General features: G+C 33.8%; 1 protein-coding gene, 1 long non-coding RNA gene and 1 pseudogene across 7 annotated transcripts; 2 read left to right on the forward strand and 1 right to left on the reverse strand.

The window, feature by feature from the left end:
• Nucleotides 1-648: 648 nt before the first annotated feature.
• On the forward strand, nt 649-1,359 carry LOC148928582 (uncharacterized). The gene is made up of 2 exons (XR_016137638.1): nt 649-910; nt 1,003-1,359. It is a non-coding gene; the product is annotated as an uncharacterized LOC148928582 (long non-coding RNA).
• Nucleotides 1,360-2,370: 1,011 nt separating this feature from the next.
• On the forward strand, nt 2,371-7,042 carry LOC125195951 (uncharacterized). 5 transcript variants are annotated; one of them, XR_007171804.2, is made up of 7 exons: nt 2,413-2,659; nt 2,999-3,925; nt 4,174-4,347; nt 5,051-5,193; nt 5,637-5,747; nt 5,863-6,118; nt 6,238-6,556. XR_007171804.2 is itself a non-coding variant. In XM_048094256.2 (7 exons), the coding sequence occupies exons 1-6, from the start codon at nt 2,546-2,548 to the stop codon at nt 5,912-5,914; spliced, it is 1,521 nt and encodes a 506-aa protein (XP_047950213.1). In that variant the 5' UTR covers nt 2,413-2,545; the 3' UTR covers nt 5,915-5,929; nt 7,024-7,042. The 5 variants fall into 5 exon arrangements, 4 of the variants coding, with proteins under 4 accessions (XP_047950211.1, XP_047950213.1, XP_047950212.1 ...); XM_048094256.2 differs by lacking the exon at nt 6,238-6,556 and adding an exon at nt 7,024-7,042 and having other exon boundaries at nt 5,863-5,929; XM_048094255.2 differs by having other exon boundaries at nt 5,863-5,929.
• A 550-nt stretch (nt 7,043-7,592) lies between these two features.
• LOC148928583 (uncharacterized) lies at nt 7,593-8,551 on the reverse strand (annotated as a pseudogene). Its single transcript, XR_016128970.1, has 2 exons — nt 8,175-8,551; nt 7,593-7,978 (listed from the first exon to the last, which is right to left on the reverse strand). The product of XR_016128970.1 is annotated as an uncharacterized LOC148928583 (transcript).
• Nucleotides 8,552-12,983: the final 4,432 nt, after the last annotated feature.

The following is a 12,983-nucleotide window of genomic DNA, read 5'->3' on the forward strand; positions in this document are numbered from 1 at the left end:
TATATACATCACAGAACCACATGTAACAGTGCAAAATTTCCGGGTCAGTGATAATATACCCGGGTCAAGGGGTTTACCCACAAGTCTACAAAATAGATGGATTAAGGATGATAACTTCGCTAATCAGTCCAGAACCGACTACAAAACGAGCCCTTATTATATAACTATATATTCAATTGTAGCCTATAGTAAGACTCTTTTATCCTGCTATATGCTGCATTTATTTACGTTCAAAAATTAACTTAAGTATTACTCCCTCCGTCCCTCATTAGGAATAACACTTTGACCGGACACGAATTTTAAGAAATGTAAAGAAAAGTTGGTTGAAAAAATTAATGGAATGTGAGACCCACTTTTTTATATTGGTTTTATAATAAAATGTGAGTGAAATGAGTTAGTGGAGTGTGAGACCTACTTACCATTTATGATAAAAATGAAGTGCTACTCTTAATTGGGGACGAGCCAAAATGGAAATTAGTAACTCTTATTCGGGGACGGAGAGAGTATAATTTACTTTCGTCTATCTAATTTTCAATTCCACGCTTATATTTTTCCAAGTAAAAAAAAGAAAAACAACAGATATATTTTAGATTACTTTATCCCCCCATTAAGTGGACTAGGTAGATTCGAAACGCAAATTCATATTCATCCAACCATTTGAATAAATTAAAATTGGTTCCGTTTCCAGAAATGAGGGAACGATTTAGAAACTTTCAAATGTTATATAGATACACTCGTATTATTCTCCCCATTCATTAGCTACTAAATAAATAAATCGGAAATGGCCGGCGTTCTTCCCGGCTTCGAAGACGGAAACGCAAGGAAATTTCAATTGACAAACGGCGGCGCCGCCTCTTCCCGGCTCCCCTTTTCCGGTTTATACGCGACCAAACACCAAGACTCTTGTGAGGTACAGCTCTAAATCAAATCAAAATCACTCTTGCTCTATTCTTGTATACTATATGTAGTGGGGTAATTTATATTTGATGACAAAAATAATAGGAGAGGGACGTCATAATGAGGGCGGCGCGTGATGATGAGAAGCTTGATACGGCGGCTAGAGAAGCCAAGAAAAGGTTGGATAAGAGATTACAACGAACCCTTACTAAATTAATATTTTGGAGGTGAATATTAATGAATGCTATTGTATTCAATTGATTTTGATTTTTTGATTTTCCTCAATTTGCATGAGGAATTTATATTCTTTGGAATTTTGAACTTTATTTTGAGAGGGCGAGACTCGAGAGGCAGCAGCCTGATCTGTGATCAATGATGATGAGGAGCTTAATGTAGGTGAACAATAATTTGGAATTTCGTATCTTCAGATTGCATTTAGTTATATGGATTTTCGTATGTTCACTAGTTTGCATGACATTAATAGCGATTAGTCTTGAGATTATGTGGTTCTATTTTTGTATATATGATATCCAAACTGCTTTCACTATATACAAAATACTATAGTAATCACCCATCACTACAAATAACATTTGAAAAATAAGTAAAGTAGTAACCATCAACATTCAATTTTGAGAAAATAAGTTGCCACAAATTGGCGAATTGGCAAGCTCTTTCAAATCGACGACAAACTCATAGAAATCAACAATCAATACGCAACCTAATGTGAAAATAAATCTACTTATAAAGCAAATCCCCAAAGATAGCATATCCAAGACAAACTTGTTATTTGTATTTTAGATTGGACGAAAGTGGAGAAAATACCTATAATTGAGTTGATACTGAATTAATTTCATTTACTACCACCCTATATAGACGATATGTTCGAAATCTCGGCTGTCACAATATTAATAATTCGAAAAATTGAAATTTCTTGTTTTGAAAACATACGAAAATATGGTTTAAGTTTCACAATTTAAAGTAGGGATTTTGATTCTTAAAGTCATAAACTTTGATCAAAGTTTGGTGTTTTCCTAAATTTTAAAATTAGCCTAAAATATCACAAACTTTGCATTTTGTCTTATATTCCATTTTCAATGACATGTCTATTACTACTATATTTGACTAATTTACAAGCTTTTTTTTATCATACTTGAAATAATTAAATCAATGTAGTTTTCTACGTGACTTTTTGTTATGAACTTAAAAAGTGGTTTAAATTTTCATAAAACTTATTACGGTTGCCCACGTAAAATAAGATTTTAATGAAAATATCTTATTTGAGTTAGTTTGAGAAATATTAAATAAAGTGTAAAATTTGTGATATTTTAGATCAATTTTAAAGTTTATGAAAAATACCAATTAGGAGTAGTAGTGAATACTTTTAATGGAGTAGTAATCATTAATTACAATAATCTGTGCTTAATAAAGAAACAATAAATAAATGAAATGAGTCCATAGGCATGTCAAAGGGACAGAAGGCTGCATTATTGTGATTATCATCATCGCCATTTTTGTTGAGCCCTCTTTCCTTTCCTCGCCATTTCTTTTACAATCCCCACAGCCCACACCTCTCTTTCTCTCTCTCAACCCCCTCTTACCTTTTCTGTTTGGCTGGAGAGGAAGAGAAACGGAGAAGAATCATCACCAGATGGGATCGAGCATCAGCCGAACGAGCTCGACCTCCCATTCCCTCCAAGCCCCTCGCCCCACCATGAGGCGCTCTATCTCCTCCCTCCTCATCTGCGGCGCCTCTTCCACCCAGGTATCAACTCTGTATTCTTCTATACGACGCTAATTAAATTTGGTCTATTCATCAATAATCCCCATTTCCGAAAAGTATTAGGTTAAGTTAAGCTTTTAATTGGGGAAAGCCCCTTTTTTTGAGGCTTCTGATTCGGCAATGTTGACAAGGATCATTTAGTGTTCCTTTTATTTGTGGTCACCCAATTTTGTACCTGAGTCAGAAAAAGGGCTGTCAAACTTTGATTCGTGAAATGGTTATCTCAGGGTTTATTCTTTCATATGCATATAGCTCATCTCTTCACTTAAATGTTTTTTATGCGTGTGTTGACAGGAGTAGCCATTTTTTTTTTTTCTGTAGATGGAAGATTATCCAGCTGAATTACTGGTAAATTCTGCAGAACATGGTCGTAGAAAAAAGTTGAAATTCCCAATAAGAAATTCTGATTTTTCAGAGGGAAATGGAGATGACCTGATCAGTATCAAAAGTGGAAGAGTGGTCTCACCTGGAAGATTTTTGAGCGCAAGCCATGATGATCCTACTGATGGAGCGAAATGGGTGTCTAAAAGTAGGGAGTTGGTTCCTTCTTGTCAATCCATTGACAGCAAGACATGTGATGGAACTGCTAGTAGTTCCTATGGAGGCCAACCATCTCCCATTTTTGTATCTGGAAATGAAATGTCTAGTATTGATAATATGAATGGCATAAATTGCAACATGAAAGGTGACGCATCTCGAATTGGTCAAGGATTCAATAGCTCAAGCGGTGTATATTGTGATGCTCTTCAAGAATCTTTTTTGGATGAAGTTTCAGTTGAAAATAATGTCTCTTCGGAAATCAATTACTCTAGTTCGGACTTTGGATCTTCTTTGGTTTCTGATTCATCTTTGGATTTCCATTTATTGAGAGACAATATTCATCAGGAGGCAACACCTCAAGATGTGGAAAGGGAACAGATTAGACAAGCTGAGAATCTACTTCATGTCGACATGGTGAGTACATCAAATACTTCGCCTGTTAGTTCTGCTGAAATAAGCAGCCGTGAGACTAGAAGGAGTAGTAGAAGATTATTTTGGGATGCATTTTCAAGACGCAGTTCTAGGAGGCATGCAGATTCCAGAACATTTTTGTTTTCATCTTCTGGTTCTGATCATTTGAGATCTCCAGACAGACAGCTCCTCGATTTTAGTGGTGGCTTTATTGATGATGAGTTTGTAGGAGATTTAGGTTCTCGTGGAAGTAGATCTCCAGGCGCTAATGATCATTATTTGAACCCCAGACTTGAGGTACAACTCTTTCTGAAATTTGCATTTCTGTTTACTGGGGATATTTAAAAATGTATGGAACAATAGGCAGTTTTTTCTTCCTTTATCTAGTTATCTTACTGATTAAGTATTATTTTTGTTTCCAATTATTAGCATTCTTTAGGGACCAATGTGTCGATTAAGCTCATGTGGTGCCTCTGAGAATATCATAATGCCGTTTGGTTCAGCAGATTATCATAACGCTAGTTATAATTGATTGTATCGTACAGCTCTGGGATAGACATGGCGGTACTCTTGATTCCACAGATTATCCACCCCCAGCTTGTCCCCGGGGAGTACATGCTAATGGGTCATGCTTGTGCCAAACCGGTTCATTAGCTGAAGAATCTGGTCCACGTACTGGCATTTCTCGGATAGTTATGCTGGCAGAAGCACTGTTCGAGGTAATCTTCTTCGTTTTAGTTCATGTAATATTCAAACTTGTGGCATAAATGGATAACTATTTGATGTTTCTTGTTATTTATGTAAGAATTTTGCAGACAAGAACAAACTACATCTGGGACATGTTAATTTTTTAACTTAGGTTTTCCAAATCAAGAATATTTTGGATTAATTTTCAATTTTCATATCAACTGTAACCTTGCCTCGAAGAATTTCGAATGTGGAGATATAAATTTTAAGGGCCATGAATTGATTTGTGCGTTTAGGAGAATTCATTTATTAACTTTCACCTCCTTATGAGATCTAGTGTAATGGATAATGAACCCTCAGAACAAGGGAGCTGTAGATTGTGACAGTGACAGTTAGTCAGTTACAGTGATGCAGTAGGAAGCCATGTTAAAGGTTAAAAAATAGACCACTTCATATTGCAATTCTATTGAACTATCACATTCTCTGAACCTTGGCCTCTAATTGAAATCAGGCTTTATGGATCTGAGAATTAACTGATCCAGTTGATTAAGCATATGGTGTATATTTCCCAATTTTTCTAGACAATTATTTTTTTCCAACATGTGAAGTAAAAAATTAAGTTTGAGATGTTGCAAAAAGTAACAGGACTCGATTATTGTTCAGAACCTCTTATTTGCAGGTCACATCTTTCTGATTTATCATATTTATTGACATAATGGTTACATTGTCTAACAGGTACTTGATCAAATTCATCAACAGCCACTGTCGCTTTCCTTGTCAGTGGCCTCAGTTCCTGCTCCAGAATCAGTTGTTGATTCTTTTCTGGTGAAGACACATGGGAAGTCAGAAAAATTGGAATCTGCAGATGATGTATCACAGTATGTTTTCTCCTACCTTTTGCAATGTTCTTCTAATGTAGAAAGGGGGAAAAATTTCCTGTACTGGGTGTTGTGTCTGTTTCTTCTTTTATTTATCAATGGAAAATTAGTATTATGTGATGCAAAAGCTAAAAGAATGAAATATCTAGCCTTTAATGTTTTATTTGAATTCATGATGGAAAGAGCCCTCTAACTGCAACTACACAATTCCATATACTACTCTCCTATATAGTATACAACAAAAGGGCATTGATTATATATCTATGGTTGAGCACTGCAGGGACCGTAACTAATCCAGTCAAAAATCATGTGAAGAACTAGAGCATAGCCTTATTTGTAGAGAGTTCAGATAGTATGTTCTAGGCCAACACGGAAAATGAATATTTTATTTGACAGGAGCTTTGCTTCTGATTGTTCTTGCCTATGATGAAATTGCAATGCAGGTGTTATATATGCCTGGCTGAGTATGAGGAAGGAGACAAAATACGAGTTCTTCCATGCCATCACGAGTATCATGTTTCCTGTGTGGACAAATGGCTTAAAGAAATACACGGGTATGTAATCATTAGAGTGTAGTCATAGGCGTCTGTTTTTACGCTGTCGTTCCCTGCTATGTATGTGTCTCAGCATTTTTCAACTGTAATGTCTGATTCCTCTCTGGTGCACCAGTGTGTGCCCACTCTGCAGGGGAGATGTTAGCCTGGCTTCCACAGAGGGCTAAGATTCATTTAAAGTGGTTAGTTTTGTACATATTTGTTTGATAAGATGGGTCTTGAAGACCATGTACCTTGATGAAACACTTGTCCATTTATCTCTGGGATCATTGCTGATTCCAATAGCAAAATCTTGGTTGATAGTGAAGTTAGTTAATGAGTTGTAAATCAGAGCAAGGAAAGACGACAGCATTGCCAAAACTTGTATCATGGTAATTGAAGCATAGTATTTGCGCAAGTCGTGTTCTTAACATGCTTAGATTAGGAGACCGCAATTAATCAAAATATGAGTAGAGCATCCTCTGTTAATACTTCTGCTCATTTTTTTCAGTCTTACACTGGGAATCTCTATGGTTTAAGGCCATTTCTCAGTAGCTGAAAAGTGAACCAGATAGCGTTACTTGGGGAATAGCTTGTTCAAGTCGACTGCCTTGTCGTCTGGAATCCTCGTTTGGTTGGATTCAATATCATCATCTATGAGCATAGAATAATATCACAGGGCAAAATGTTCAAAACCTATCGCTTTTGAAACTGGGTTTGTTACGTTAGATGAGCGTCTGCTTCTCTTCTAATTTACGAGAGTTGCTTCTTTATGTTCTACACTACAACCTACAGTAAATTTTCAAGCAATCAAGCTTATATTTGCGACATTTTGTTGACGTTTTTTTTATACTAATATGAGAACTGAGAAGCATTCATTTCTGTCGAAGTGGCCATAAAAATTACTCCATGTCTTTCTTCAAAATGACCATCTTCCTGTTTCATTTCCTAAATAAATTTAATTTGACAATTAAAATGACACATTTGACAATAGCAATATTACATTATATTGATTTACAAATTACAATAATGTGGTGCACCGCATTTAGAGTTGGTTGTATGGTTGAGTTCTCAAATCGATCCAACAGAGAGAAATGGTGAACGTTCTAATGTCTAGACAACCAATTCATATGCATTTAATGCTTCTTATCATCTAATACAAGGACAACACATGTCCAATGTTGATACATATCATATCATTTAATTTATCTGTATTTATTATTTAATTATGTGTAGAAGATAGCCCCATTATTTATTGCATAGTTACATTTCTTCATGCCTTCTACATGATATGCAGGTGCTGCGGAAAGATGATCCCAATTTAATGCAACAATCGTCTATCATATATTATATACAAATGGATGCATTTTGTTTGAGCGCAGAAAATTTAATGTATAATAGATACTCCCTCCGTTCTATATTAATAGAGTTATTTTTCTATTTTGGAAAGTTACGAGTTAACTGTGTCTATTAACAAGTAACAAAGGGAATATTATATTGGAGGACACCAATTATTTAAAAGTAGTATTGTACCAACGTAGAGACTCTTCATAATGCCTAGCAATTGATTTTTCTCTTGTACTTCTCTTACACAAATATAGATAATGAGTACGAGTCAGTACGATTTATAATAAAATGCACCATGTAATGAATGCACAAGAATTATGGTACTTTCAATTTGTATGTTATAATGTGTTAAATATACACCATATACTCCATTTTTTCGCAGTAATTTTGTGTCTTTAAAATTTAAGAACATATAAACGATAAAAATGATGTTGATGAATATCTGATTTGCTTATACTCCTATTTATTACACTATCTGATTTTAATATGTCAGTATAATGCAAGATTTCATGTAAAAAGTTTGTGGCGCCTACAATATTATTTTTGCATAATGGAATTTGCATATAAAATCATGCATACAACACATTTTTCGCTTACAAAATCTCAGTTTCTACACAAAAAATAAAAATGGCAACATAATTAATTTATAGTTCCACACACACTCATATATATTGCTGTCGATCTAATTTACCTATGTCTATTTCAAGACAATCATAGATCTACTCCCATAAAATTCATGAGGCTTAGTTGTGAATTGGAGGTTTTCTTCTTGCCTGAGAATAATCCATTCCGGCTATGTCTAGTATTCCCGGATATGTCTCGTGCCCGGCTGCCGCCCTTTGCTCAGCTGTGGATGATGATTTGACCTCTGTGGCTGACTTTTCTTTGTTCACTGTGTTTTCACTCTACATTACATGAACCACCAAAAATCATGGAAGGAAAAGATAAGATAAGGAAAAGCACACAATTAAGCACATATATTTCATGTGTTCTTACTTCTTAGGCAGTGGCGGACGCAGAAATAAATTGTGGTAGGGGGTAAAAAAAATTATTGTTAATACTATTTCCGTAAAAATAACAACTATTTCCATTTTAACTTACCTTAGCGTCGTTAGCGGTGGTTGCAACCGGAGATGTGATTAGTAGTTTTCTGATCACTCCCATACCTTCACAGTGTATAATAAAATAAAAAAATTGGTAAAATTTACGAGCATGAAACGAGACTCGAGTTATAAGATGACTAAATTAATGAGATAGCATACCTTGAGCCTGGTGAATGAGGAGAAGTGAAAGAAGAAGCAGAGATATGGCAGACTTCATTGCTTGTTTAGGACAAAACAAAAGTTTTCTAGGACAGTGTTCGGATTTAGAACTGTCTTAAACGAATCAAGATTTGGAATGTGGAAGAAAAATGTAGTTATATTACACCTTCAACAAGCCTACCTATATAGTAGACAACAAGCCCTTTTAATTTGTTTTTATACACAAACATATTACACCACTAAATAAAAAATTGTGTGAGACCAGGTCCCATTCTAGTTCCTGAATTATATGACATGGCTTTAATGCTATTTGGACAAATATATTGCTAGATTTAATGTTTAATTGATTGGTCATACTTTGAAAAGTGACAAATAGATTAGTGAGTTGGGAATTATATTCCTGATAAGGAATGGTTAACGACTTAATGCAGCTTCAGAGTCGTTTTCCTATGGGGACAAAACTTAGATTGAAGGCTCCATTCTCTTTCAATTTGCAACAAAATTCAACAAAAATCCCAAACAAGAATGCTTGTTGGAAAATGAAAAGATGGTGCCAGCAATAATGATATGGAATTCACCTCAATCTCACAAGAGATCTTGTCTATTACCAACCGGGTATTGTTAGCGATGGTTCTGGCTCCTGCAATCCTATCGCTAAGAGCATCTCCAACCATTTACTCTAAATTCAAATCCATTTTAGTATAACTATTACTCCCTCTGTTCCCTCATAGTTGAGGCGGAACTTTTCGGCACGAAGTTTAAGAAATGAATGTTGAGTGTGTTAAATAAATAGATAAAAAAGTAAGAAAGAGAAAAATGTAGAGAGAATAAAGTAAAAAGTGAATAAAGTAGAGAGAATAAAGTAAGAGAGAGTAAAGTAAGAAAGAAGAAAAAATTACTATATATGGAAATGACTCAACTATGAGGGAACTTCCCGAAATAGAAAAATGACTCAACTATGAAGGAACGGAGGGAGTACATCAAATATATGATTTTACTTCAACCATTTACATTAAACTCAAATTTAAAAGAATATTCTCTATACTATGCCTTTTTTACTCACAAAATTTGAAAAAGTTTTTGATTTTAGTTTAGTGTAAGCCTAAAGATAAGTACTATTTTTTACTCAAAAATAAAATATGTAATTGGTTTTTGAATACCATTAAAGCTAATTACCTATATTTCATTTTAGGTTTTAGTGTACTATTTGTGATGATCTAATAGCAAAAATCGAATGTAAATGTAGGTGAGAGTTTGATGTGGGGAGACATGACAAAAAAAAATTACAGTGGTTTGAAATATTAGTACAAGTGGAGTAAGTGGATCCGACAAAAGGCACCATCAATTAAAGCTTGGCATCTGCAGGGGCACAGGCAAAATTTCCTGTCTGTTCACCGTAACTAGCAAACAGGATGGGTAGTACCCCACTTAAAATTGATGTGTAGTATTACCACTCCTCAGCAATTTAGAAAAAAGCAATAATAAACAACCAAATTTTGTATAACCAAAATCAAGATCAAGTAAAAAAAAAGTAAATTTATTGCATAAATGCAGCTGACTTATGACATAGATAAATAGGAGTACTAAATGCTCATGATTCATGAGTGACAGTTTCACTTTGTTCGGGTAGTTTTATTCAGGAAATTTTGTGTACGTGTTAGGAAATTTATTACTCTACGACTAGCCTATTAGTTTTGGTCGTTATATTTTAAATACTTTTTGCTAGCTTTGAATTTCTGTTGAATTTTTTTTGGCGTTTTAAAATTTGAGACATTTATATATTCCCACGTGAGTAAAGATAAATTTAGTTTATACTTCCTCCCGTCCCATTAAATATGCAATATTTACTTTTCAACACGAGATTTTATGTAGTGTTGTTTTGTGAGTTAACAAAGAGAGAGAGTAAAGTAAGAGGAAGAAAAAGTAGAAGGAGTATTATTTCCATTTTTAGAAACGTTTCATTTTTAAAGGGACAGATCGAAAAGGAAAACGTTGCATTTCTAATAAGACAGAGAGAGTATATACATAGAACTACGTACACTCACTAGTCTAACAATCCTTCTTAATACTATTTACTTACTTCCTATATAACTCAATGTTAGAGTACATTAACTTCGTAAATGGATGGTTCAGATTTAATCCAGATTTTTATCATTTTTTATACAATTTGTGCTATTGAGGGATAATTTTGTGGAGATATGGAAAAATATAATCATTGTACCATGTATATAACAACCTCCATAATCATATCTCTCCTAGTTATTTAAAATTTCAAATTTTACATAACATTTTCAATTAAAATTATTTTTCACAAAATATTAAATTATAAATGATTTTACTATGATTCTAGGGATATACAACGTTTGGTGAAAAAGTCATCAAAAATGAAAGTTAGATTAATTTTATAGAATAGGCAAAAAGGGAAAAAGTTGACTATTTTTGGGGCGGAATGAGTATTAGTTTTCAAATAATCTTATCAATTTATGCATCAGAGATACATTTAATAATTAGGTGTTATTCTCTCCGTCCGCGAATAGGAGTCTCGTTTTTCCATTTTAGTCCGTCCGCGAATAAGAGTCCCGGTTCATTATTACTATAAATGGCAAAGAGATCCTATATTCCACCAACTCATTCCACTCACATATCATTTAAAACTAATATATACAAGTTGGACCTCATATTCCACTAACTTTCTTCCATCTACTTTTTCTAACATTTCTTAAAACCTATACCGGAATGAAAATGAGACTCCTATTCGCGGACGGAGGGAGTACTTCTTAAGATATTTTGAAGATTCTTATTCTCAGGGATCTCATAAGATAATTATAGGAATGTAAATTGCTTTTTGACACGAGATTTTATGTAATATTATTGTGAATTAAGTGACAAGAGAGTAAAATACGATAGAATATAAAGTAGAGATATTATTATTTCTATTTTAAGAAATGTGTCGCTTTAAGTGAGAGAAGCCAAAAATGAAAATCCACTCACACAACACCTAATTTTTCATTACATTCTTCATCCAATTTACAGTAAAATCATGTCTCCGTTTTAAGCGTTCTTCTATATATGTATGATCAATGATGTCACAATGATTATGTGATTCAATATCGAATACATTAAACTTTAATTTATATTTCCACCCTTCCACCCAGGTTAATTAGTACTCCTTCCGTCTCATTGAAGATGACCCATTTTCTTTTTTGGTTTGTCCCAATCAAGATGACCCATTACTTAAAATGGAAATCCCTTTATCTCTACTTTATTCATTCTCTCTTACTTTACTCTCTCCACTTAACACACAAAATAAAGTTGCATAAAATCCCGTGCCGCCCAAGGAAGGGGTCATCTTCCTTGGGACGGAGGGAGTAGTATATTGTAGGGATGGCAAATTGTGTGGATTGGGTCGTTATCGGGTCAACCAGATATCGACCCGATATCGACCCAACTCAATAAGGCCTAACCTGAACCCAACCTGTTAAGAAAACTCTAAATCCGAACACGAACCCAACCTGCTACATTCAAACCCAAACACGACCCGCATTCGCCACGAACCCGTTAATGACATGATATAATTTAGGTTGACATGACACGATAACGATCCAAACCTAATATTACACGATTACAACCTGATATTACACGTTTAAATCTAATATTACACGATTAAACCTTATTTTTCAACCTAATTTACACGATTGAAACCTGTTTTATACAATTTAAACCTGATTTATAAGAAATTAAAAAATTAAAGTAAAATATATTTTTGTAAATAATAATAAAAATAATAATATTATTTCTTAATGGGTTATCCGCATCCGACCCGCATCCAACCCAGAATTATCGTGTTCTTAACGGGTCAACCCGATAATGACACGAACCCAGTAAGGCTTGATCCAAACCCAACAATTTTGTGCGGATTCATATCGGATTATCGTGCCGTGTCAAAAATTGTCAGCCCCAGTATATTAATAACAATTTTTATGTCAATGCTAATTTATAGTAATTTATTTTCATTATAATACTAAAATATCTATTATTGATACTTTAATTTAATTTCATATTTATTACTTATGACATAAAGTATAAGTGAGTTGTATTATTTGTCAATTTATTAAATTTGTTACACATTATTGTGTACAATACTAAATTGGTATATATTTATTTATATTTTTAGCAACTCTGCAAATGTAGATATCGCTTAATTTTTAATATTTTAAGCTAATACTTCCTTCGTTCCATAGTTATGGAGGCGTTTCTTTTTGACATGGAGATTAAGAAAAAATGTGTTAGGTGTGTTAAGTAAAAGGAGAGTAAAGTGAAAAATGAAAGAAGTAGAGAGATGAAGGGAGAATAAAGTAAAAGAGAGGATTTATATACTAAATGTGTTGACTTTTACTAAAGTAGGCGTGAAAAAAATGTGTTGACTTTTACTAAAAAGGAAAATGACTCTATTACTATATGGTGTTGGAACATATATACTAAAAAGCATTTTTTCGAGTTTATTATGAATTTGATAAATTGCTTGTATATTGTAAGCTCTCCTAAAAAATAATAAATGTTTTCTTCATGCTGTGTGTTTTACTTTAATGGGTATTGACCGTCTTTAATTATATTTAATTATATAATTAAAGAGCCGAAAAGTAAAATC

This window comes from Salvia hispanica, chromosome 4 (assembly GCF_029641045.1).
Source record: "Salvia hispanica isolate PSC_SH4W2 chromosome 4, Shi_PSC_v1, whole genome shotgun sequence".
NCBI lineage: Eukaryota > Viridiplantae > Streptophyta > Magnoliopsida > Lamiales > Lamiaceae > Salvia > Salvia hispanica.

What these genes read in the sequence shown, in the direction of transcription:
- LOC125195951 (XM_048094254.2), top strand. Translation starts at nt 2,546, where the DNA reads ATGGGATCGAGCATCAGCCGAACGAGCTCGACCTCCCATTCCCTCCAA. An exon ending in GCGGCGCCTCTTCCACCCAG is followed by an intron (nt 2,660 to 2,998) that starts GTATCAACTCTG and finishes TTTTTTCTGTAG; the next exon opens with ATGGAAGATTATCCAGCTGA. An exon ending in TGGCTTAAAGAAATACACGG is followed by an intron (nt 5,748 to 5,862) that starts GTATGTAATCAT and finishes CTGGTGCACCAG; the next exon opens with TGTGTGCCCACTCTGCAGGG.